The sequence below is a fragment of the Electrophorus electricus genome, chromosome 24 (assembly GCF_041902795.1).
Source record: "Electrophorus electricus isolate QZ-2024a chromosome 24, ASM4190279v1, whole genome shotgun sequence".
Lineage (NCBI taxonomy): Eukaryota > Metazoa > Chordata > Actinopteri > Gymnotiformes > Gymnotidae > Electrophorus > Electrophorus electricus.
In genome coordinates this window covers 10,196,865-10,224,060 of record NC_137520.1, presented here as the reverse complement: position 1 = coordinate 10,224,060, position 27,196 = coordinate 10,196,865, and the positions used below count along the sequence as shown (strand labels likewise).

The following is a 27,196-nucleotide window of genomic DNA, read 5'->3' as shown; positions in this document are numbered from 1 at the left end:
CGGTCTAATTTGTTGCTTATCGCTCCGTTTTTGCGCGCGCCGCTCTGCACAGATCCAGGGCGGAACAGCAGCTGCTCTTCAGCTGCTGGAAACGCGTTTTGCTTTGATCGCAGCCGCGCTCCGCACCTGCCATCCGACTGCACGCTCGGGGTTTCGTATTTCAGCGCGAGCACTTTTTTTTTGTACCACTCAGGTCTTATTTCGTTAGCGAAAGTAAGTTGCGTAATGACACCAACCGAGTTAGGCTTCCGCCCGCGGCATTTGGGCAGACTCCGTGTTCGTACAGAAATATTTACGTAGGTACTAGTCGCTTCATGTCTACCTTGTGAGCTGTCACACAGGAGGTTCTCGGAGAGGCGAGCCAGTTCGTCTCTGTCTGCCATCTGCCAGACATCATTGCCTTGTTAGAAGCAGCAGCCTGTATTTCTGAGTGGTTATGTATTGGGAGCAGAGGATTTTACAGTCAAATGAGATATAGATGAAAAGGACAGCTTATCCCAAGCATGTTTATTTATGGGTTAGCTCCGCATACTACACTGACAGGCTTCCGCACTGCATCCTCAGCATGTAAGAGTGTGTGTGTGTGCGCGTGCATGCTTACTTGTGTGTACAAGAAAGTCCACACAGCCTGTGTTGCTGTGAAGACTCTTTAATGTCATTTGAATTCTAAAGCTTAAAAAAGCTCTCTATGGAAGTAAACCTGTGGTCTCCATGGCAAATGATACCATTGTATCGTTATAATAAGGCTCCTTTTGAGCCCATGCACATCTTCTTCTTTCTGATTTAATATACTTGTGTATTTGGCAGAGCTACTATTAAAATAGACATGTTACATTTTTTTAGAATAAAGATTAATTATAATGGAATCCATCCATCTACTCATCCAGCCATCCAATAATTTCAATAAAATGTTTGCTTTAATTTTAAAGTGTCATGATGTGATTGGCCAAAGTCCAGGTGGGATACTCATTTTAAGCTCCATCTAACATAGTCTCCCTGTGCATTCTTCAGTATGCATAGTGCACCACTCCTGCTCTTTATAGAGGCTCCTAACTGCAGTGGATAAAGTGTTGTGATAAGGGCCGCTGTTCTGTGGGCTTATCTCAGTACACAAAATAAATCAATGACAAACTTTAGCGTTTACTTGTACCTGCAGTGTTTTTCCTTTGAAGACAATACCTTTGAGAACATCGGCAGATGATGCATCACTGTCACTTGCATTAGATAAGGTTCGCCTACTTCCAAGCTTGTGAGTGATGTGGTAGTTGTATTGGCAGTATCAATGGAGGAAATGCATGTACATAAGAGGAGGGACACTGCAGTTGGTCTCATTGGGCTGTTTTCACAAAGAAAGGCAAAAAAAAAAATGCTCCGGCAAGCTAAGAAATGGCTGAGAGACTCTCCGGGGGGGGGGGTGATTTTCTGATTTTCTCCTTAACTCCTGTTAAGTCCTGAGTCAGACTTTTAATCGAAAGGAGAAAGGGGGAGGCCTTCCCAAATTAGATGGCGGCGAGGTGTTTGAAGTGCTGGCGCAGCTCAAAGCAGAGAACATTTTGAGATTATTGCACTATTATATTATACGCCCCCTGCTCATGGCGGGCCAATCAAAGGGCCCTTCTCTCAAAGCAGGGCATGCGCAGAATCTGCAGTGGAAATACAATAGAATTTCGTTTTTTGTCAAATTTGTCAAAAAAAATGCTTAGTTGTGCCTGTGTGATGGGTTTTACACTCCATGAAGACATTTTTATATGTTCTCACATTCTGTGAATGCTTGCAAGAAATAACTGCTCTGGGCAAACTGGATTTGTCGAGTCTGATCGTATTTGAGTGGACCTTTTAACATTATACAATGCAGCATGTTCTTCTCAGCCATGTTGGGTGAAGTCAACCTCTAGATTAGATTTACCCAGTCAGTCAAGATCGGTTTGAGAATAATGACTGGCCTTGAGTAGTGCCTTCAGGGCCGATGGATTTGTGGGCTGTGAGTTCTAGAGGAGCTCACGGCGGGAGTCTCGCTCTCGCGCCAACATACACATGGGCTCCAAGCGTTCTGAGCTCAGGCAGCGGGAAGAGGAAGGGGACCCCGCCGTCCTGGGCAGGGGTTCTCATACACTCACCCATGGCCACTGTGGAGCGTCACATTGACTGCCACTGTTCCCAGCTGGGTCTGAGCTCATCAGCGTTAGCTAGCCCCGTCCTTGCACTCTCCATTCTCCCTCTGAAAGGCAGAGGCTCTCCTGGTGCAGCCATTCAGCGGAGTGCATTGCTCTTACAATCATAGTGGTCGCTGTTCACTAGTGATCCTTTAATTGGCTTGTTCACTGAGGGGCTATGACATTTAGAAACTTACAAACAGACACTAACGCTGCCATGGATTAATGGATATAATCTCTTTGCAGGGTTAAAGATGGTATTGTCAGGATCACCTTCACCTGAATGCACATTCTCACACACACACACACACACACACACACACACACACACACACACACACACACACACAGACACAAAGCATAGCATATATATCACCTATGGCATAGCATACATATATCACTGTGTATTCTGACTAAATGTGGCAGCTTTTGTGTGAGCGTGAGTGAGTGTGAGTGTGCATGCGAGAAATAGAGAGAATTTTGCCAAGTTCTGTGTTTAGATGATGCTGGTCGTGTTTGCTCACTCAGTGTTCTAATGGCTCACTGTCACACAGCACACTCCTCCATCGCTGCCTCCCCTGCACTCTGTCATTTGCATTTCTTTGCTGCACATAAACTCATCTCTGACTCATCCACAAACTGGGCTACAGTGGCACCTCGTTGCCAGTGGCTTCCCCAGTTGCTCCAACATGCAAAGGACTCATTTTAGACTGCATAACATATTTATTTCACACATCTCTGGATTCCACCAGTCACAAAAGATATATTTTTATAATCCTCCTTTTTTCTATGTGACTATATTGCTTACTGGACTGGGCGTATGACAGCTCACAGTAGTTTAGCATTATCTGAGGTATATGCCCACTGGTTTGATGTGCTGCATTGGTGTGTGGAATGTATTTGGATGCATGTCTGACAGCTTCATGTTGGCTGACAGAGGAAGCCCCTGGCAGCACATAGATGCTTATGTGTTTTCACACAAGCCAAAGCAGAGTTCAGTGAGTTTAGACCTGCCCAGTCACACCTGAAGGATTTGTACCCTTTGTGGCACGAGACTTCACGCTCCCCTCCATTCTCAGGGTGGAACCAAGTGGAGTTCAGGAGGTGCCGTGTGTTTGGCCTGTCTGCGCATCCACCCCCTTTCAGCTGAGTGGGACGGCCCACGTGCCTCTGATCTGGAGCGCTGTTTTAATAGCTTGCTGAACAATGCGAGTAAATACAGTAGGTGCTGGAGTCTGACAAAGTGTGTGTGTGCGTCATCCACATGTCAGATCACCTGCTGAACATTAGCGTTCCGTGATAAAAAGGCATTACTGCTCCAACCTATACACCAGACCCAAGAGATGATTTAGGCATCTGACTGGCTTATCCTTAAATTACATTATTTCCTTAAAATATTTTCTGCACATTTCACATGATTTTAAAACAATATTGTCACATTTTATAAATTTGTACTTATAAAAAATGAAACAGGACAAAAAGAAACTGTTAGGCTTCCATGGGACATAGAATGAGACAGCAAATCTGGTTTTAGTAGATAACATACCACTAATACAGTGGGGAAATATTCTAGACCAATGTACACATTATTTTTATCTGAGGGTAAGCCTTATAAAAAAACACACATAATCTAATAACTCGCCTGGCACAAGGGGATTTTTAACTCCGCTTGTTTGGATTTTGTGTGTAGTGATGGATCATTGAGCCTCAAGTCAATATTTTCAAGAAAGAACATCATGTATATTAAATTGTAGATCACTGAATATATACAGCTCATCTAGTAGCTTATGGTGAATACATTAAAATTAATTCATAATAGCACAACATATAATGTCACAGAAGTGTGTTTTTTAATTAATGTGTATGTAGTTTAGAGATTTGATATTGAAATGTTAAAATTCACATTTAAACATACACACCCTCCAAAACATAGCATCGGCCACAGTTAAGAGTTTCCAGCAACTTCTTTCAGGTCTTTAATACATTTTTATCCTGTGAGTCACAGACCCACATGGGGAAAAATCTTTGCTGTTACTTGCATTTCGGGAAATATAAATTTCGCAGACTGCTACTAAATTTAGGAGGCACTGCCCTCACTGTTTTTTCTTCATTGAAGTATGTTATGTCTGTACTCCATAAAAGTCCATGTTTTACAAAAACCAAAAATCCTACAAGCCTTCTGAGCTGACAGGTTTATGCTCTGCAGTGGTCATTGCAAGGTGACTCATCTGGAAAAATCATTGAAACAATGAAAAAAATGATACTTTAGTTCTTAGCCTATATGCCAACCAAATAGCCTTGGACAAAACATGGAGTCAATGAATACATGATTTGATAGCCAAGAGGCTAAAGGTGTTTTCCATGAGCTCAGATTCTGAAAGTCTGCTGTGCTGAGAAGGTGAGGTCATCAGTAAGAGTGCCGGGGGGTGGGTGGTGGTAGATCACAGGAGAGCGTAATGTGTGCGCCGCTGTTTGTTTGTGGGAAATTTTAATACAGATCAGGTTACATAATGCACTCTTTGCTGTTGCACTCCAAACTCCACTCAGCTCCCTGGTTCATTTGCCTGAGTCAGTAATCCGTTGTCCTGGTGGGCTTCGTCAGACATGGTCACTGGGTTAATAAAACGCACGAAAATAAGAAAATTCACACAAAAAGAATTTTGTGTCAAAAAAACTGTTTTTAGTAAGTACTATAACATCATTCACATATTATTTCTAAGCTTCTTTTTGTAATTTTCCTTGAGTTGTGGTTGATTCTAATTCTTTGTTGTAAAATATAACCAGCATGTCAGTTAAAGCAGTGACGAGCGAGACATGTGTGCGCTCTCTGTCCACTATAGCCGCTCTGTCACGCGTAGGCAGTGTGGAATATCAGGTGCAGGCTGCTTACACAGAATAGCTGGAGCTTGCGCTCTCTCGCTCTCTCTCTCTCTCTCTCTCTCTCTCTCTCTCTTTCTCTCTTTCTCTCTCTCGCATACATTCCTGCTCTTTCTACTCTCACTCCTGTCCTTTCTCTCTCTCTCTCTCTCTCTCTCTCTCTCATTCTTTCTTCCTGTCTCTCCCTGTCTCTTTCTCTCTGTCTGTCTCTCTCACTCTCATTGTACTTCTCCCTCTCCCTTGCTCTGTTCATGTGTCCGGTGTACAGTGGGCCAACACTGTCGAGTGCTAATCTAAGCGGGAAGCCGACAGCGTGTGAAACGAACAGTCCAGCTAAAAGAAAGACAGCAGAGACAGGAAAAGGAATCCCGTGGAGGGCGTGGGGAGGATCAGAGGAGCCTGGCTTCCCTGGGAGAGCGCAGTGGAGCGTGGAGAGCTGGAGTGTAATGTGATGGGACGTGGAGTCCCTTCCCACCGCAGCTTGCTGATGTGATTGGTCTCCGGGGCTCACTGCTTCAAAGTGAACTCGCACCCTGTGGCAAGAGCATGGGATTCACTCTCACACACACTCTCACTCTCAGAGACGCTCTCTCACACACACAAATCACACGGGCACCTGGGCTCACGCTCACATACGCCATCAGCTTTTCTGACCGACGGCGTGCTTGTGGAGAGAGTCCCGTGTGACACTTACTGGCTTAAGCGCATCAGAGCTGTGTGCAGCATCCGTGGCTGCTACTCTCACTACGCTTAGAAGGGAGGAAAGGAGTTGCTACCTGGGACACCTGCCCTACCTCTTAAGGAGGGGTGTCGCCCTCCCCACAGTGCCCGCCGCGGGACGTTCTTAGGACGCGTTCCACTTGTCTGTCGGGCCGTGTGGCCCCTCGCTGCACAGGGGCCACCCGTGGGGACTTTCCGCCGGCATGCAGGTGTCATTCGTGTGCACGGACCACCGGACAGTGAGCCGCAGCACGGAGGAGAGGCTGAACCGGCAGAACACCGGCAGCCCCAGCATGGGCGCCAAGAACAAGTTCCGCACCGTTGCGATGGTGGCACGGAGCCTGGGCCAGCTCACCGTGCACGCCGCACCCTCCTCCAGTGAGCACTGCCTGAGGACCGGCATGAAGTACAGGTAAGGGGAGGGGGGCGGCTCTGCGGCTCCCACAGTACCCAGGGCTCAGGGCTCAAGGCTCAGGCTTACGTGCACACATGCATGTAGCTAAAGCTGGAGACGGCACGCGGGTGTTGTGCCGGTCATGTGAGATGGCGCGTTAGTTGTTGTTTTGTGGGGTGTGCTTTTGTCTTCCCCGTTTAAAGATGCACGTTGAAGGGGGCCAGTTTAGGTTCTGTTTCTGAACAGAAAGGTTTGAGGAGGTAAAACTGGTCTTGAGGGTGTCAGTTCTTTTCATGACTCTTAATTTCTCACATGCCTTCTGGAGAGTTGGCCAACTGTACATGGCCAGATCATATTTTAAATGTATGGACATGTGAGAGCTCTCCTACCCATATATTTTGAGTACCAGCAGGAGAAATCGCTCATGTTTTAGCTGTTTTCTTATGACAATCTCCCCCACACGGGACAGGATTAATAATTCAACATCTGATAGGTCAGCAGCTGAAAAAGGAAAGTGGCTGTCAAAAGTGGCACTCACAGGTCTCAGTTTCTGCTCTGGACTGCTTCGGTTACTTCTAAGAGTCTTTTCCAGCTAAAAGAAAGAGAACAGAGAAGGGGAAAGGATTCCAGCGGAGGGCGTGGGGAGGATCAGAGGAGCCTGGCTTCATTGAGAGAATGCAGTGGAGCGTGGAGTGTGACGTGGTGGGTTGTGGAGTCCCTTCCCACCGCAGGCTGTAACACAGGTGTACAGTGTGAGTGCTATAGAGAAGTTAATCTATTAAGCCACACCCCCAGCCCTCCGTAATTTGGATAATGGGATAACAAAGGTACTTTGTGAGAATGTTGGATGTTGTTCTATATGCCCTACTTTCCTATTAAGCTAATGTGTAACTGAACACCATCTTCCTCTGAAAGGCAGCGTCTCTCGCTCATTCTGCAGCTGAGCTAAATGCCTTTGCCTCCCTCTCTTTCCGGTCAAATTGATCACACTGTAATAAGGTTTTTGAATTTCAAAGATGATAAATGAAAATTTATATCTTGCTTTGTCACATATAACAGAATATTTCTTTCACAGTAGTTTTTCGTTTGTTTGTTTTGGGTTCAGTATTCTGATTGTATATGATGAATTCTGATCACAACAGGTGGTGCAAGCAACCGTAGGCACACTGCCGGCAAAAGCGCTGACACCCCGGAGCCTCATTTGACTAAACGAGAACAGTTTTTGTCTTTAAATCAGCCAAACAGCAAGACAGCAGGACATCAAGGTTCCAGCTCCACTGTGTATCATGGGCGCCTTTCGTCAGTTCACAGCTGAAATATCCCAAGCTCATCTGTGGCATTTTAAAGCCATTGAGCAGACAACATATTTGACCTATGTCTGATTAAGTCACAGGCGAGAGCCCGTTTGGGGTATGCAGCCATAGAGCTTCATCCCAAAATGCCGGAGGGATTTATAAGTGCACCCCTGCACGATGCACTCTAGCGCCGACTGGCCTGCAAGTGTGAGACCCTGGGCGAAGTGTAGGCCCTGCAGCTCTGTCCCCCCACCCCCTTCCCTTCAGACAAGCCAACCCTGGCTCTGTGCCTCTCACATTGCACTGTCACTGTGGAAGTGAAGGGAAGAGAGACATACAGACATACAGACAGACAGACATACAGACATACAGACAGACAGACAGACAGACAGACAGACAGAGGGGGAATTGTGTAAGTGCATTTCCTGACTGGTAGATGACTGTTGTTCATCTTCAGGCTGCTACTGAGACATCCACAATTCTTTAGGCTTTGTTTTTCATCTATATTTACATATCTCTTCCACTCTCGCCATCATAACATCAACTGCCTCCTTGTAGCTTATATAACTGCATTCCTGTCATTCTTTCTTTAAAAAATACATAGACCAGCAGAACTGTCAGTGGAGACTGACTGAGAGTGACCGAGCTGTAAGGTTATATATTAGATTAGTTTATTTGTTGAGACAGCTCAGCTTCCTGGGCATAAACTGCAGATTGATTTGGTGCTGAGTAGCCCATGTAGGTGCCTTCCATGCCTGTGTGTTTCTGAACTTAGCTTGCGGTATTTGGTCATCTGCCATGCTAATGAACTTGTGTATGCGTGTATGTGTGTATGTGTATGTGTGTGTGTGTGTGTGTGTGTGTGTGAGTGTGGGAGTGGGGGTGGGTGCTTGAGTATCGGCACGCTAGGGCTTAATTAATGCATGTGCTGGCAAAGTGCAGGCCCAGCTGTGGGGAAGGAGCATTGGGACCACTGGTGCATTGCTTGTCCAGAACAGAATGGTAGGTGGTTCAGCCTCATTGCACTAATGCCAAAATTATACATGGATCAAAGGTCAGCTGTATTCAGCATCCTTAGTGAAGGCGCGGAGCTCCAAACCCTCATAGCATTGGTAGTAAGAAAGAGAGCCACATGTCTGCTCACATGCAGAGAGGGGTCAGTCGTAGTGCATGGCCTGAGCGTGTCTCCAGAGCAGCTCTGACCAGGCCGTGGCTGCCGTGTCCATGTGTGGGGGTAATCAGTGTGTTAAGGGGGCTGCTTTGATCTGCACCCAAGAACTTGATATTAACCAGATGCGAAGACTCTACCCAGCTCTCTCCATACGTACAGCGCCGCTTTCCCCGGGGGCACTGTGCACAGAACACTTACTCCTCTGAATGTCTAGGAGAGTGGATGCTTAAACACCCATGTGTTCTCCTAAATAGGTTTAGTGCTATTTACTGTAGCAAGCTCTTCAGTTGTAGATGACTGAGAATGCAGGAAGTATGTATAATGTCATGATGAATTATTTATCTAATGTGCCATGGATCAATATTTGCAGTGGGTTTCAGCAGACTGTGGTAATGAGGAAGTAGGAAGCAAAACCAGTGCCCTTGCAGACTGACCTCTGCCTGAGCCCTTGCTGTGTATTTTCAGACCACGTGGTCATTCGCTCACACAGCCAGCTGGCCTTGTTTCTACTGCCATTCACTGCGAGGCAGTTGGAGGAGTTCAGCGCAGTCTGGCACAGGTCGGATCCGGCTCTGGGGGACCAGATGCTCTCAAACAGAATCAGCGGTATGCGGTAGTGAAAGGGGCTTGCACGCACCACCCCGTATCACGATTGCCAAATCGCACAAGGAGCTCCTCAGTCAGGAGGAGGTATGCTGTCAGCACAGCATAAAGTACATTTGCCCTCCACGCCAGGGACTGACACAGACCCTGCCCCTCCGGCTTTGCGAGCACTCAGATGACCCACATCCGTTCATGCAGTGATATATGGCCGGGTTACAGCGGACACCCGGCAGCACTGCCACGTACCAAGCCTCGCACGCTTTCAAGGGCGCAGTGCCGCGCTTAAGCTCAGCTGCTGGGGTGCAAGGCCCCCTGTGACCTGCTCGCCACTCATCCCCACAGCTCATCCCCCCACAGCCTCATAGTGTTCACGCCACCGCTCTGCTTACCCACATGTGGTTTGGGCTTCCTGGCAGAAAGCCTTATCTAATGGGAAAGGGGACAGTGACATTGAGTTTGATTTATGAACCTTCCTCTTGCTATCAGGAGCTGTAATGAGTGTGTTCTCACTTTGTTGGAGCAGTGTTTTCTTTTTCAGAATGGATACTGGTTGATGATGCTGTTTAATCACATGGCCAGTTTCCATGTGAGACTGGGAAGAGGGCAGATATCGTCTGTTATCTGGTTGTTTATTTTGAGTATGGTGCTATCATCATTCACTAAAGCTAGAACATAGGCATGTGAGCCCAGAAGTGTGGCTGTGGGTGTGTGGGTGAGTTTGAAATCACATGTCTGTCAACTTCTACTCTATTACTGTGTCCTTGGCCTCAAATTCCGAGTGATACAGTATTGCCCGGATATACAGGGACACCTTTCTCTGAGGGACAATATGCATCATAACCTGAGCCATTTGACTGTGCTAATGCAACTTGCTGCTCAGCCTGTCTAGTATGTCTTTTTCTTTTTTTTTTATTAGGAAAAACACATTTGACATTACTAGCCAGCTGCTGTTTGGTATTTTCTTATATATGTTCTTGCACATTAGCTCCAGGAATTGTGAAGAAGAATATTTCATTATTTCTTTCAAAAACATATTTTCACAGTGTTTCAGAATGTGAAATTATGTAAAGTCCTCTTACAAGCTTCCACAGGGCATAAAAGGAGAGTAAAACTGCATGTACAGTGTGCCTGAAACTGCTTACTGTTTCCTACTTGGTTGGATAATGTAGGTAGTCATGTGTCATTTTGTTATACTGCAGCTGAGCAATTTTGGTGGGTAAACAAGCAAGAAACATTACGCGTAGGAACACCAGTAGTAAGGTAACATCAAAGAGGCAAGATGGCACTCCAATGTGCACAGATTTATTTCCAGATGGTTCAGTGCTGGAGAATTTCTCATCCAGAAGAGAACATGTGACATCAACTGATGCTGAATAATGCTCTGGGAATCCAAGTTAATTACCGTAATCACATTTCATTTGACTTCAGAATGCAAAACAGTGGCTAGACCAGCTTAGATTGTTCTAGAAACGTGACTACTCCAAAGATGTCTAGATGCCATGCTTGCTATTTGCTATCTTCCATAATTAAAGAGGAACAAAGATGTGTCTCCACATTCTAGAGTTGCAGCCGAGGCATCATTACCCGCCACTCGAAAAGCACCTCACTGCTCTCCTGTGAATGCCGTGTGCAGTGAACGGTGTTGGGGGCTCTGTGGTATCGTCGTTTCCACAGTGATGGAGTACGGCACAGTGATGAAAGCTGAAAATTGCACTGACTGCTCAGCATGTAGTGAAACTTTGTGAGCGTCTGTGTGGTTAATCATTATGTCCCTCATGTTCTATGCTGCTGAGCTGTAGCCCATTACACGTATGGTATGGTCTCTATAGTTTACAGGGGACATAGTATTCCATGGGGGTCTGATCTGCATTGTGAACAGTCCGTGCCCATCAGTTTGAGTCCAGTCAGCAGGTGGCCAGTTCACCTTCACTAGCTAGACAACAGATCCTCCTTCTTGTAACCCTATCCCTTGCAACCAGTTAAAAATTAAACACTGGTTGTGTACGACCCCATACTCATTGATAATTTGATTTAAGTGGATAAGTTAATTCTGTTCAGAGTCGGTTAGAGGTGACATTGCTCACAGCGTGTTTACAAGACATTCATGCTGGTGTCTGCTTCTAAGCTGTAACGTTGGCATTCCCATAACGGCAGACTTTTCAGATAGGTCTTAATCATGGGTAGATTGTCCTTTTCAATATGTCATTGTTCTTGGTAATGCAAGCTAAACTTTTCCCTTGTAAATCCATGAGCCTGCTCAGCCATCCATTTGGGTGTTTGTCTATGTTATTTATAAGAATATGGGCAAAATCCTGGTTTTGTGTGTATGCTTCAATCTGAACATCCTTCATATTCGCTTGTCATTTCACTTGCATTACCTCATATTCGCTGAAATGTTGCAATCAGTGGCACGTTTTCGCCTTATGACTCATATTTCAGTGGATGACCTATGTGAATTATATCTCTCAAGGATATCTTCGGGGGACTAATTGTTTAGAATATGCTGTTGCCGCATCCATTTTTGTGCCCAGAACTAAAATGTTCGCAAATGTTTTCAGTCCTGCAAGAGCTGAGAAAGTCTTTGTGAGGAGAGAGTGCCTCTGCCTGTCAGGACTAATCAGAAACTGCCTCTCATCTCCTCAAGTGCGAAGCAGCAGCAGGCTGAATGGAAGCAATCATGAAAGGGCTGTGTGGAAGGCTCTGTGTCTTTGGCAGTGTGGTCACACTGCAGTTGCTGAGATCTATAACCTTTGCTCCATCGGTGGATGTTGAACAGAAGAGACAGTGGAGGTTGTGATTGGCTGCTCCGACTCAAAGGAAAGAGAAAAACAACAACAAACCCCCCTGCTGAATCCACGATTTTGCTGTGTGCCACTTTAAGAACCACTGTACTGGAACCACTGTAAGAGCTAAGCATCTTAAAAGCTTCACTTATACAGTGTTTACCCACTGAAAGACATGTACCACAGGCAACGCCACTGTAATAGTTTGTCTAAGACTGATGCCACATTCTTCATTCCAGAGTGTTCTGGAATCTGATATGAAATGTTTGAGTATTGTCCTTTCTGCTTACAGAAACCTGGGGAAGTCTGGCCTGCGAGTGTCCTGTCTGGGCCTGGGTGAGTCCCATTCAGTTTACGTTGAGGTTTAATTTGCATATGGGGTGACTGAGTAGAAATAAAATGTGTCTATACTGCATAAATTCTTTTAAGTGGTCATATACACCCTTGTTACATAGACATGACAGAATGTCTAATCTCTGCAGGAACATGGGTAACCTTCGGAGGTCAAATAACAGACGAGGTATCGTGTAACTCTTTCTGCTCATCACTCTGTCTTTTAACTACAGCATAGCGTTGCCTAAAGTAAAGTCTATTAAACATCTACACCAGTCACACTAAATGACTTTGTTTCGAGCTTTACCGTGTTACTCTAGCCGTGCAGTGCTATAACTGGATTACCCTGTTGGGCAGTGGAAAGATGTGTGCGCAACTCCAGCTAGCTCCGCAGGCTGTCCCAGGAATCCGTGTTGTTTTCCACTTCATCCCCTCCTTTATCCATGTGGTGCCTCTGTGTTACCCTTACTCCCTCCCCCATGCTGCTCACACTTTATCTCCCCCATCTATCTCTCTCTCTCTCTCTCTCTCTCTCCCCCCTCCACTCACCTCGCAGATAGCAGAGGACCTGATGACGCTGGCGTACGAAAACGGCATCAACCTGTTCGACACGGCCGAGGTTTATGCCGCGGGCAAGTGAGTGCTTCCTCCACCCGTCCCCGGCCCCTCCCCACCACTGCTCCCCCTCCCACACGCAGCCAGTCCAGGAACTGCAGCGCTGGCAGGGAGCGTGCTGGAACACGAGCCTGCGGGCGATGCCTAGTGCAGCTGTGTTCCTGGACTTTTAAACGAGGGCTAGCCTTGCATCACCTTATTCATGTCCTTTGTGTTTATGAACTGTAAGGTATTGCTGCAAATGAGTGAGATGAAGCAACCTTTTCCCCTTCTGAAAAAAAGAAAAACCCTCTTGCAATGCCTAGAACATTTGGTGAATATTCTTTTTGCAATCCTATGGATCTGGATTGTGAAATGACTGCACTGGCTGCACTGGCTAGCCATCAAAAGCTATCTATTAAACAGTTTTGTGTGTTATATATTTCTTACACCTGGGTTCTTCTCTGCCTTTCATGGACTTCATGTTCTTCATGGACGATTTTACTGATCTAGATATATGACACATAATACCCATCTGAGGAGAATCTAATTATCTTCAGTTCCCTACAGCAGTGTAGTTCATCCCAGCCATCGATTTATGGTGTCTGGAGGTTTATCATTTACTGTCATTTCAGCTAAATTATATAGAAATTGCTTTTCAGTCCTTATAACCATCACACATGGTTTAAGAATATGAGATTCTTAATCTACCATCCTAGTTTCAACCAAGAAGATATCAAGTAGAATGAAAGTAACCTATTTTTTCTAAAGTTTAAAATTCTGCCTAACATCAAATATAGCATCAGACATTTCATAATCATAATGTGTATGTGTGCTTGTGAGTGTGCATGTGTGTGCCTACATTGTGTGTGCATGTGTTCCTGTGTGTGTGCTTGTGAGTTTATGAATGGCCATGACAAAGACTCCCAGTACCTTAGTACGCTGGTTGGACCCGTTCACAGAGAACACATTGGTGCTTAGGGCAGATATGCAGCATCTGTCTTTAGGCACAGAAAAGCTCGTCCTCCCTGGAACCCCCCAACTTCCAGCAGCGCCTGACACTTTTTTTTTCCAGACTTTCCAAATCTCCCTCTTGGCTACAGCTCGGGATTCGTGCTGCTTTGGAGCTTTATGTTGCCAGGTCATTTAATATCGCTCTGATGTCTCTACTTCATTAGCTTAATTTCCCAAGCAGGCATGAGGGAATTCCCAGCACCCTCATGCTTTGCAATACAACTGGCTCTCCAGAACATTCTGTAATAACATGAAATGGCACGCATTTTGTTCCCACGATTGTGTCGTGACAACTGTTTCTCTGTTTTTTCTTCCCCTTGCAGGGCCGAAATGGTTCTTGGTAGCATCATAAAGAAGAAAGGCTGGAGGTGGAGTTTTTTTTTCTCCCATCCTGCACACCCACATGTAACAGCCTCTGCTGCCTGCCCATTGGCTCAAGTAGTCCTGCTGCCTGCATGCATGACATGTCGGTGTCTGTGTGCTCAGACCTTACGGCTCCTACAAGGCTGTGGATGGTCTGGTCCTTGCTGGGGCCACTGGCTTCTGCTTGGACCATTTTTTGCTGTGCAGGGCAGGCACATTCCACCCTCACATGGGCTGCTGGCTATGTCTGGCCTTTCCTTCCATCTACATTGAGGAACTTGCAGAGGGGGAAAGGTCGACATTTGCTATGAGTGATTTCAATAATTTCCATTTGTTTATATATATATATATATATATATATATATATATATATATATATAATTATTATTATTAATGATAGTTTTACAAGTGCAGGAGTAAGGATTGAGTGGTGTGAGGATGTCCATGTAAGGGATACTGTGAGATAAATGGGGGTGGTGTCAGTCCTTATATTATGTGCTATGTTTTCAATTGGTACTGATTATGTGAAGTCATTCTACCTGTTTGAATGTTGTATGTATGGATTGTAGGTCTTTGTCCTTCCTCAAATTATTAGCAATCGTGTCCAGCTATGAGAAAAATTAAAGATAAGAAAGGAAACTATTTTATACTGGCAATTTTTTAGCTGTTATGTGGGTGAGGGAATCACCAGAGGAATCTTTCCCACATGTACTTTTATCACAGAATGGAGGAGGAGCACATCACGAAGAGATGAAAAAGTGTTTTCATCACGCATTTATATGTTAAAATCTGACGTGGGCAAATGTGTCATTTGGCATCTTAACTGGGTTAGCTTTTGGATCTGAAAGCCCACATTTAATCTCCCCTGTGTAAAGGATGCAGTTTAGCTCAGTTTAATAAAATAATGTGTTGTAATACAATTGTCCATGAGTCCAATTATCCATTACCGTTCTTGGCCTTTTCATTTCCTGAATAATAGGTTAAGTCTCGTAGCCTAAAGCCTGGCAGTGAAGCTCCATCTGTCATGATAATTGCCACTGCTGAGTGAAGGGTCTCAGTGCAGTTTTTCTGTTATCTTCCACAGGCGCTCCAGTTTGGTTATTACCACCAAGATCTACTGGGGCGGAAAGTAAGTTTCTGTGTGTGTGTGTGTGTGTGTGTGTGTGTGTGTGTGTGTGTGTGTGTTAGACAGTTTAATGAGGCTGTATGTGCCTCTGCATGAAATCAGTGCTTAATATGATTGATAACCAGTGTGAGGTAAAGGTTGCCACTATAGTGAAACACACTCCATACTCTTTGTGTGTGTGTGTGTGTGTGTGTGTGTGCGTGCGTGCGTGCGTGCGTGCGTGTGTGTGTGTGTGTGTGTGTGTGTGTGTAGAGGTTCAGATTGTGCTGTTTGTGGGCATGTCGGGGTGAAGGTTAGGAACCCCTTGCAGGCATCCCTGTGCAGCCCTCTCCAGGCAGGCATCAGCACAGCTCTAATTGTTTCCTGAGTGTGCAGCAGGTCGATTCCCCCCTTGGAGCTGTGCTCTTTCACTCAGGCTAAATCAAAGGTCCTTGGCCAGCACTGATGAGAATCTGCAAGCAGACTTTGATGGGGTGACATTTCACGTGTTGAACCAATTTAGAAAATAAACTCACTGTACCTGTTATGCATTATGGACAAAACATCGCATTGCGATTAAATTGTAATAACCTGCAAAGTGATATTTTGTACTTGAAATGTCCATGTAGAGGGTGAATTCGAAATTAAGGCCTTAAATAATGGCTTGTATGTCCTATGTAGAGCACTATTCATACATTATATAGAGTGTTTTCCCTGTCTTCAGCGGACCTGGTTCAGTTTTAAAGGGCTTGGTAAATCACTGGTGAGTTGTCATAGTGGATGAGAGCAGGTAAAAAGCATTTACCTCTGTAGTGCTACAGGCCCCTAGTACTGGTGAACGGCAGGCGCTTGGCAAATGAGTGCTGTCATTAGTAGTGAGTTGTTTAAGCATGTTGTACTTTGACAGTTGAGGAACATGTTTTCATGTATGCTTCATGTGATTATTGCTTGGTTCACAACATTTTAAAACTAACACATTGCCATCTGTTTACCATTTACAGTCTTCTTATTTCTTATTTTATTTCTATAAAATTATATATTTATATAAACAAGGTTTAGATAGTAGTTTGCAAAAGCATAAGATGGGATGAAATAGAAAAATTGAAGATTGTTCACATACACACTGTGTATGGCAAAACAATAGGAATAAAATGAAATAATGCTGTAAGATGAAACAGAAAATAAAATATAAAGCAATGATCTGAGAGCCCTTGCGGGACCATACTCTACCTAATAATCCCTTCACTGAGGTGCAGGCAAGATCATGGAAGCATTTGCTAGTCATTAAAGAAACTTACAATCAACCCTGAAAGACACGGGTACGCTGAGCAGCTGTCTGAGAGCAGGTAGTGGTCTGTAGTAGGCCAGGAAGAAGAGTGTTACAGTAGTCCAGACAAGTTTTTTGCTGTTGTTTAGAGAATGTTTAGACCTTTGATACATTCCTGCAGTTTGGCAAACAGCAGTACACTTCTTAGTTACTATTTCCTAGAAAATGGAAATTGGTTTTGTCTTTTTAATGTAGAACAGGATTAGTTAGGCAAATAAAGGGACTTGCAGTCTGCCTTGACAACAATGTCTGTCTTTTATGTTTTTCAGAGCAGAAACAGAAAGAGGCTTGTCCAGAAAACATATAATAGAGGGTAAGACACATTGTTAGCATTATATGTAAACTCAGTCTTGCCTGAATGGGATTTGGTTATGGTAATCATCTCATATTTCAAAAGATTTTGTGTTTCCCTGACTTTATAGGTCTGAGGGCATCTTTGGAGAGATTACAGTTAGAGTATGTTGATGTGGTATTTGCTAACAGGCCGGACCCCAACACTCCGATGGAAGGTAGGTTTGCTTGCTAGGGTACTGTGTTGTCCTACCTGGCTAATCCCATGCTGTGTGTGTGACCTCTGAAATGAGTGGAACGGCTTGCTTAGCCTGTTTAGGATTTTGACCAATGAGAGTGCTTTCCCCTCCAGCATGGCTGGGCTGTATGCCAAACCCACCACCTGCACCCTCCCAGATCTTCTATCTCCTATATGCGTGTTCCCTTCACTGGTTTGCTCAGTGCACAGTAAGCCTGAGAAATTATTAGTCCTTAGTGCTCCAGACACATCTCACAAACAATTATTTAATTGTGTTTTTGATCAAGTAAATGTAGCATGCTCGTTGTTTAGTCTTCAGATTGGATTCTTGGACTGAGATTAAATGGAGGCAGTCTCATCATTTTTGCATTTAGTTGCTTAAGGAAAACAAAGCATGTCTCATATTAAGATATTCGTTCAGAGTAATATTTGCTTAAGCTGCATTTCCCATCCCTTCATGCTATTAGTGACATTGAAATATTGTTCAGGTCAAGAATTATGAACAATTATGAACAATTAGAACAATTGTGATGCGTTGGCCTACAAATTTTGGTATATCTATTAGATTTGTCTTGTCTGCTGGACAAATACTGAATGTTAACCACACTGTGGTTGTGCTATTGGTATAACTGTTTACCAATTCATCATCATCATTGAATGTATTTTCAGGATTCAGTGGTAATACTGTAGCATTACCTTGCTACAGCTATGCTTTCAATTAATGCTCTGAAGAGGGCATGCTTTGTGTATTGCTGTGTAAGATACCCAACTAGGATCGGTTAACCTGATTAGCATTTCAATTTCAAATGAATGCTCTGAAGACAGTGTGCTTTGTGTATGGCAGTGTTAGATGTATAGTTAGACTGGCTGATGCTGCTTAGGTAGGTTCTTTAAAATGACTACGAACACGGCAAGTGGGAGCTGCTCCTCCCAGGACTGCTGCCTTCCCCTGACCATTCATTCCATTCATCGGTTTATCAATTCTTTCACAATCTTTTGTTTGTTTGTCACCAGGAAGCCCATTTAATACATCAAAATCAAGAACATTCATCATAGAAGGTACACTGTACCCTCAGTGAGAGTTCTGACCTCCTGTCTCCAAAAGCATTTTATGGCAGTGAATCATAAGCTTTTGGCCATGTTTTTCCTGGTGTGAGAAACCTGACCATGTCCATAAAATGCTGATCATTTCCCCAGAAATGCCTCTAGAAACCAGTATGCTTTAAAATCAAGTCCTGTTGATCTACTGTAATGCAGAGTTTATTTCCATCCCTAATCTGTCACAGCTGATCAGTTAATCAAGTCCCTCAGTAACATCTTAATATTAGAGGCAGGTGTGCTTGATTATGGTTGGAATCACTGATCTATAATAAAGAGATCAGTGGTAGATCTCCAGGCTTGGATACCCTTGCTTTAGAATGATTGATCTGTTTGTTTCTCCTATACACCTTGCACAGTGAATTTGCAGAAGGTCATTGCATCTTACTGACTCTTGGTTCACGTTTTTCCATTTCAATTTGATTTGAGGTTGAATATTATAACTAGCATCCTTTTTTTAAATATTTGCCTCGGAAGGTCAGCTAGATGTATACCCTTTTTTATATTCAAAAAATATGAAAACATATTTCATTGGCATCTTCTCATAGGGATGCTGTGCTAATTTGCAAATCTTTTGTCAGCAAATATGATGAAAGATCCCTCTGTCTCTCACTCACCCATTGATAGTGCACCACTGATAGTAATGATAATGGCGGTAATGATCCTCTTTCTTTCATTCATGCATGTTTGTATACATTCCTATTCTTTATATGCTTTTTATGCTGAATTTGCAGGTTAACCCTTGCATGTCTGAGTGAGTATTATTCATGCCTTTTTTGTTTTTTTGGGTTTTTTTTTTTGCAGTCTCTCATAAATCGTGTCCAAGTCTAGTAGTGGTGGTACCAGCAGTAGGCTTGATTTGCGATTTACTGTATGAATTTCAGTGATGAATTCAGTGTTTACTAAATGTTTGTGAATTCTGCTTTTTGCAGCAGTCAGTATTTGCATTAATTTCTATTTACCTAGCATAACAAGTGTTTTCGAAGAAAATAAACATTTTTAATTTTAATTTAATTTTAATTTAATTTAATTTTAGATCTGGTATGGCATATATCAAGTTTTAACATTTTACTGAATATACTAAATATTTTGTTATGTATTTTTAGACACAAATCAGCACAGCAGCAATTACATGTTTATGTAAAATTATTTAACCATTTATAGATCATTTAATTTATCTATTATTTAAATAATCATATTTTATATTATTCATCCATTTATTCATATACTCACATGTATTCATATCAACTATACCTCTACATAATGCACCTCTAGCTGTTTCTAGCACAGTATTGTTTCACTCTTTGTACATTTGTGTATTATTACTAAAGTAGCTGCGTACCAGATGGGTGGATAAAAATGTGCGCTGACTGCAAGCTCAGCCGTGCAACCATGTAAATTCTCTTTTGGTGCAGCATTTTGGAATCACACAGTCTAACAATGAATAATTTCCCACCTCCAGTGTAATTTGAAAGATTTATCAGGTTGGATAAATACTAAATGATAAATGCTCTCATTCCATTTTTTATAACCATCTTCAATCTTGTTTCTGCCAGTTGGGGCTTTAGTAAGCTTTCTTTGCTCTATAGCTCAGTAGAAAGGTCTTCTTGTCCCTCTCTGCATGGTTATACTCTCTCTCCTTCCCAGCTATAGTTCCTTTTGCCCATATTTGCACTGTGCATTGTGCCGCACTCTCATTGTGTGTGTCGTGATGTTGTGATTGGCAGAGACAGTGCGTGCGATGACCCATGTGATTAACCAAGGCATGGCCATGTACTGGGGGACATCTCGCTGGAGCTCCATGGAGATCATGGTGAGTTTAGGTGTCTATAGGAACAATACTAAATGTATGATTTAATAATTGCCACTAAGTAAATTCTCTTGCTTTAGAGGACTTATTAAAATTGTGTGTGTGTGTGTGTGTGTGTGTGTGTGTGTGTGTGTCTTCTTCAGGAAGCGTACTCGGTAGCACGGCAATTTAACCTGATCCCACCCATCTGTGAGCAGGCTGAGTATCACATGTTCCAGAGGGAGAAAGTAGAGGTGCAGCTGCCCGAGCTCTACCACAAGATAGGTCTGGGATTGTGTGTGTGTGTGTGTGTGTGTGTGTGTGTGTGTGTGTGTGTGTGTGTGTAGTTTAAAGATGATGTCCATTTGTTTCTCCCCAGGTGTGGGAGCCATGACATGGTCTCCTCTGGCCTGTGGAATCATCTCTGGGAAGTATGACTGTGGTGTACCACCTTGTTCACGCGCCTCCCTGAAGGTAGTTACTGAAGCACATGTGACATGTGACAAGTGCCCTGTCTCTACTGCACAGTCCCTGTCTGTGTGTCTCTTTATGGTTGTAGTGATATCTGTTACTAATGCTTGTTTCCCCATTGTCTTCCAGACCTATCTGTCTTTATCTGCTGAAGACCTCAGTGCCTTGATGTTTTCATTTTTCTTTATCTATTATTGGCTATGATAAAAACCTAAGATTTTCATCATATCTTTTTTCTGTCTTACCTCTCCACTCTCCCTTATCTGTTCTGTGGCATGGTGCCCTAGCTTCATAACTTGTATTTTTTTGTGAACATAAATTTACTTTTAAAAACAGAAGAATCTACTTTGAGGTAATTAGCTGAAGGAATGTTCTCTTCTGTGCTTGTGATTTGAATTCCATATCATCAGAAGAAACCACTGCATCAAAATGTCTCCTATGTGGCATCATTGCAATCAGAACATCAGACTTTTAAACAATGATTAACTTCCCCTTTCTGGTCCCTATCCACTTGCGCTCATATTCACATATTAACAGAACTTAAGAAATTTTGGTGAAATGAAATCCCAGCTCCTACTCAGTCTACTGCTAACAGACAACTCCTCTGGGTCCAGTCGTGCAGCGGGTGGCTCAGACAGGAGGACCTCTCTTAGCAGATGTGCTGTTTGTTTGGAACAGGGCTACCAGTGGTTGAAGGACAAGATCCTGAGTGAGGAAGGCCGGAGTCAGCAGGCGAAGCTGAAAGAGCTGCAGGCCATCGCGGAGCGGCTGGGTTGCACCCTGCCCCAGCTGGCCATCGGTAAAGTGGCCTTGGGCCCTGCTGCTCTCTCTCTTTCTGTCTGTCTGCCCGTCTGCCTGCCTGGAGCTCAGGGCAGGCCATGCCCCCTTGTATGGCTGTGGTTGCAGGTCTTGTTGGTCTGTTGCACTCGGCCTTGTTTTGGTGTCGGTCAGGTTCTACTAGCTTTGCTGCGGTGTGTTTCATGGGTGGTGCAGGTGTCACTATGCACAGGGAGCAGGGAGAATTAATTGCGGAGTGTTGGACTCAGTGGTCCTGAGTGACATGGATTTGATGAAGGTTTTATAGTAGTTTTTTAAAAATTTTCCACTTACACAAAATTGTACAGTGCTCAAAATAAATTGGAACAGGGGGAAAACTTTCCCCAGAATCAAATTACTATAGCTGCTTCTTCACTCTGAAGTACATCCTCCAGAAATGAGCCACTGTAACGAAACATGACACTGACACTTCTACTGCTAATTGCTGTTGACGTCAGTCTTTGTGGCTATACAGAGTTGATGTTTCTAATCATGGTGTGCATTATGTGAAAATGCTGTTTACACCTCAATATAGACCACAAACCTCTCACTGCAGGTGCTTTTCTCTTGGTTCATGCCAAAGATCTACCTCCACATAGTATGGCAGACTGATGCAAACAGAAAGACTCAGCTAAATGTTTATTGTAACTCTAAAGATGAACCCATTGTGTGTTTTGTTCAGTTTTAAAATAACGTGGGCAGACCCTAGAATACCCTGTCACCTGACCATGAACTGGCTTTAAAAGCTGTTTACTTTTATGGTGTATACGTACCTGCTTTCAGAGGTGTCTTGTATGCACTAGTGTAATGCTCACCCCACACACTAACTCACCCACATCTTTCTCTTGCTGTCTACTCGTGACTTCCTCCGTAGATTTATGTAATCAAGGACACAGCTGCGATACGTTTCTGCTGCAGAGTGTGTGGTAGAAATATTGCATAACCTATTGCTTGGCTGCACAAGCATGAACGTTCTGTTTACTAGTCTCGGTTAAATTTCCATCCGTCATTGACCATGCAAGTCTACTATAGCAAAAATCTACTGAGTCCAATTGAGTTTGCTAATGTAATCATTCCAGTATGTCTGCAATATATGGGTTGTATACCACACGTCCTTATGCAAAATATGTATTTTTGATTAGTGAAAAGTGCAAAATGTGTACAGCCTAATTACTTCGATTTGTGGCATACAAGTGGACCTGTGAAACTTGCCTTTTATTATTCTGACCATTCTCTTCTGTAGCACTCCTTACGATAGACCAGCGAATCCAGAAACCAGTAGAAACAATGCCCAGTCAGTGTAGGCCAGGTTTCCTAAACCCTTTCAAACCTGAAAACCCCTGATGCAAGAGTTAGTTCATCACATGTCAATGTTTCAGCTTAGGTAACAAACTAGAATAATGTAATTAGGCCCCCGCTAAGTGGTGTATTGAGGTTGTGCTGACGGAGGCCCTCTGCCCTTCTGTGCTGGGGGGCCCCTGCGTTCTGTTGTGCGTGTCTCCTCCCAGCGTGGTGTCTGAGGAACGAGGGCGTGAGCTCTGTGCTGCTGGGGGCCTCGAATACCGACCAGCTGCTGGAGAACATAGGAGCCATCCAGGTGAGTCCCTGAGCAGCGTGCATGAACCCCGCCCGAGCTGATTCCCACACATCTGCAGACATTTCTGTGGGAGCGTCTGCTCATTTGCATTGATGCTCATTTGCATTTGTATTTAAAAAACGCCAAGCTTCACATAAACCACAAGTCACATTATTAGGACCTATTAATGTAAATGTGTGACCTATTAATGTAAATGCATTTACTGATCATTTTATTTTCAATATGTCAGCTCTAAGGAATAATCATGCATGAACTATAATAATGAGATGTACAGAGATATACAGAGAATTTAGTATGTCATGTTTCTCAGTTCATGATGAAAACTGGTGTGATGAAGTTCAATTATTCTTTGCTTCATTAGTTGCGGTTGCCAGCTAATGAGGTCATTGGATTTCACAGGCAGTGGAGAATGTTTGCACATGATACGCCTTTTACAGATGATTAGTGTGGCATCTACTTAAAGCCAGTTTACATCAGACATCCCACTGGGGGATCCTCATTTTATTTATAGAATTTGCGAAAAATTAGATTTGCTTTTGAAAAATTGTCACCCGTGAGAAGTTAATCGGACTATACACATATACACAGTTTTTTCTTTTGTTGGTATTGTATTGTGAATTACAATAAATGCAGTATTTATAAATCTAGATATTTGTCTTCTTGTGCAGGTTCTTCCGAAGTTATCATCATCAATCGTTCATGAGGTGGACAGTATCTTGGGCAACAAGCCATACACTAAAAAGGACTACAGGTCCTAGAGGAAGTGCTTCTCTGCTCAGGGTTTGTTTGACTGAGCTCTGACTGTACAAGACTTGGGCACACAGGATGGGCACAGTCGCAGGTCCTGCAGGGAAGGCCAGCTCACATGCTCAACAGAGTTTAATGACTTTAGCTTCAGACGGACGTGGGGGAGACGGCGCATTCACAGGCAGAATCAGCTAGACCAACCAGACAAAGTGGAACACTCTTTAAAACCAGGAAGCAGAGAATCAACACACGCTCATCCGCTAGCTTGCTTTTTCCCCTTTTAGATGAGTTCTAGTAAACGCCTAGGGTTCCAGAGGGAATTCTGGAACGAGAGCTGCATGTGAGCCACAGGCCTGAGCACATGCTTTTAGGAAATATAACCATTTTAGAAATGCTATTGGGAAATAGTCAGCGTATCATTCTTAATAGCATTGGTCAAGCACTTTAGTCACTGACAAATCTGTAATGACATTATACAATGCATTTTTGGAAATCGATGTAGTCAAAAATTCATGCCTTGTACATGTTATTCATTGACAACCTCTGCCTGGAGATGTCAGTTGGATCCACTTCTCAGATCACTTATAAGGACTACTGCTTAGATATCCTTAACCTCTGTAATGTCTTACAGGGGTTTCTACTAACCTCATGTTAGTAGGGATGTTTTCAAATGGGTCACATCCTGATTTCAAATTTGGCATTTCCTTAAACCAGTTCATTTCCTAAATATAGAAAAATGAATAATTGTACTTAACATTTAACATTATAAATGGCCTGAGTTTGCTTAGAAAGGCTTTTTGTCCAAAAGATGTGCCCTTATTCTCTTAAGCCTTTTTTGAACCCATTATTACAGGACAAGAAGGGAGTGAACTGTTTTAATATTACAGTCCAAATTATAACAATGAGCTGCAATGGTTCAATGGGCTAAAACCAAAGAGTTCTTATGTGTGCATTCTTTACTTTTGTTTTAAAAAATCTTACATATTGAAAATACAACTGTAAAATAGGTTATGAATGTTTCTGGACAATTTCTGTTCTTTTGGATGATAAATCCACATATCATATGATTATTATTAATCTTGTGTAATTTATCTTGTATCTATGTGTTAGTGGTATTCCATATTTGCTGAATTGCCTTAATTCTCAGTATTCAAAGTAATTCTTTGTTTTTTGTTTACCCTTGAACATGTATTTACTTTTATAATTTGTTTATGCTTTTGTCTTTCTTTTTCGGTTGTTTGCTTGTGGTCCTGTCTTCCATTTAGTGGATTATTACCGGCTATCAGTGGCGTAACTACCGGTGCGCTTGGGGGGTGCTGGCAATGGTGTTAGGGCAAGCAGCTACCCGGTACATCAGAATTTACCCTGTGCATCTGTAATTCACAAACATATCCTTTAATTTAACATTATCTCTGATCAGCCAACATAAATATATGCTATTTTACGTAGCCTGATATTCTTTTATGCCCCTCATTCATAATGCATCCCCTCCATGGTAGACAAATGAACTAAACTGATCTTTCTAACATGACAAATTCATTATTTCTAAATCTAAAATACTAAAACATGAAGAAAGTAATTCAATTGAAATATATATTTTAGCAAAATATCCACAAATTGTAATTGTTCTTGGGGGGGAAAATCCTTATTTGGCCAGTAGCGCGTTTCCTAAATATTACGTATATTTAGCCTATTGTGACCCAATAAGATCCTAGTTACACCACTGCTGGCTGCTAATGTTGCAAAATGTTGAATACAGTGTAATTTAAGGTTTTGTTCTATTACTGGCTCCAACAAACAATCTCAGAGGTACTGAAGTGGTTTGAAGTGACAGATTGCTAATGAGTGTCTTGCTTCTCTTGTGAATTCAGTTCTCTGTCCTTTGGTTTGACCAGTGGCTCCCTCTACTGAGCAGAGGGCTGTAACTGAGCCATAGACATAACTACAGCAACACCAAATCCTCTCACCAACTAACTCCATCTCATTTAGGGCTGTAACACTTATCACTGTTAAAATATAACCGAAGGCACTCTGGAACTATAAACATACTTTTACAAGGAACAGTTCTTCAGTTGGGATATTTACAGTGGCTCATAGTGTTGTCTCCTTTCTGCTTCATATGAGCCACGGTTAACCATCACTATGCATGAACATATTCCAGGTAGTGTATCTGTATGATGCTTATTGAAATTTTTACTTTTAGGCAGTCACATGTTCAATAGAGTAGATAAAATGTCATTTCCAGACAATGTAATATTTGTACAGTAGACCATAATGTACATCTTGTACAAAATTCAGTGTTGGCAGCCACTTGTTAAGCTTGCGTTTGAACTCTGAAAGCTGGTTTAGGGCACTTTAGGGCTTCCTGTAAAAGATGAGCACTAGGTTTTTACATGTGACTGTTAATGGAAGAACACAGACTTATGACAAGTCATTTCATATCACAGCTGAAGTGATTGTTACTGTCACTGTTCAGAGTAGATATAACTTTCTGAAGACTGTGAACATCAATTCTAAATAATAATAATAAATAATAAAATAGGTCTGTCAAAAAAGATTCCATATTAATATCACAAGTAGTTACCCACAGCACTTATTGAGAGCTCTAGTTAAAGCTTTGAAAAACTGCTTTAACCAAAGATCCCTGCTGAATGACACAGGCCTAGCAGTTGGGTCTGTCTGCTACGCTGCGAGCTACTCTAAATGTTCAATAATGTGTTGGGTTGTTTGTTGTGTAACTCGCAAACTGTTTCTATCCACTCAAAGTGGTCAGTTCTATGGCAAATCACTGTATATACAGTGTGTGCTTTTGCACATCTGGTATCATTGCAATGGTTTTTGAGTGAGCAGCAGAATTTTCCATGTTTGCACTTGTGGTATGTCATTAGTATGTCTTCATTGAATGTTGAACAAATGGAGCTGTGTGTGTAGCATGTGCAGGATGACATTATTAAAGCGTAAAGTTGTTGATGCATGTCCTTTAAAGCTTCTGAAACAGCCTATGCGTGTAAGGGTTTCCTACTAGGAGGGAATTCTTTTACCCATAGAGTTAGCTCAAGTTGAATACCTTGTTGTAAGATGCTAAGCAATTCCTAGCCCCATGTTATCAATAGAAGCAGCTATATGTAAATTAAAACAGATCATTTTAGATATTTGGCTACAAAGAATTGACAGGAATGTGGCTGGTAGATTGATAGATTTGTTTATCATCATATTAAAATGACTTTAAACGATCATTACATGCTTTTTGATTTAATTTTCTTGTTGATACATAATAGGAGTTTAATGGATGTTATAAATTTTGCCTTGGCAAATGTTTCTTACATTACGCTTGAAGAATATGTACAGCTTTAAACAACTGAAAATAAATAATCTTAAAAATGCTTAAATTGTTGTCTATATCTACAACTTGATACC

At 42.8% G+C, this 27,196-nt stretch overlaps 1 protein-coding gene across 10 annotated transcripts in view; it reads left to right on the top strand.

Moving 5' to 3' along the window:
- kcnab2b (potassium voltage-gated channel subfamily A regulatory beta subunit 2b) overlaps positions 1-27,168 on the top strand; it is a 49,047-nt gene extending 21,879 nt beyond the window's left edge. For 4 of the 10 annotated variants that reach the window (XM_081707216.1, XM_081707217.1, XM_081707212.1 and 1 more), the window contains 11 exons: positions 12,289-12,332; positions 12,479-12,516; positions 12,886-12,965; positions 14,261-14,305; positions 15,385-15,429; positions 17,002-17,045; positions 17,155-17,241; positions 20,087-20,172; positions 20,313-20,433; positions 20,528-20,622; positions 21,298-22,687. In XM_081707216.1, the coding sequence (XP_081563342.1) occupies positions 12,289-12,332; positions 12,479-12,516; positions 12,886-12,965; positions 14,261-14,305; positions 15,385-15,429; positions 17,002-17,045; positions 17,155-17,241; positions 20,087-20,172; positions 20,313-20,433; positions 20,528-20,622; positions 21,298-21,645 (1,033 nt within the window). In that variant the 3' untranslated portion in view covers positions 21,646-22,687. The other 6 variants (XM_035522595.2, XM_081707213.1, XM_035522594.2 and 3 more) reach the window with 5 other exon arrangements.
- The last annotated feature ends 28 nt before the right edge of the window (positions 27,169-27,196 follow it).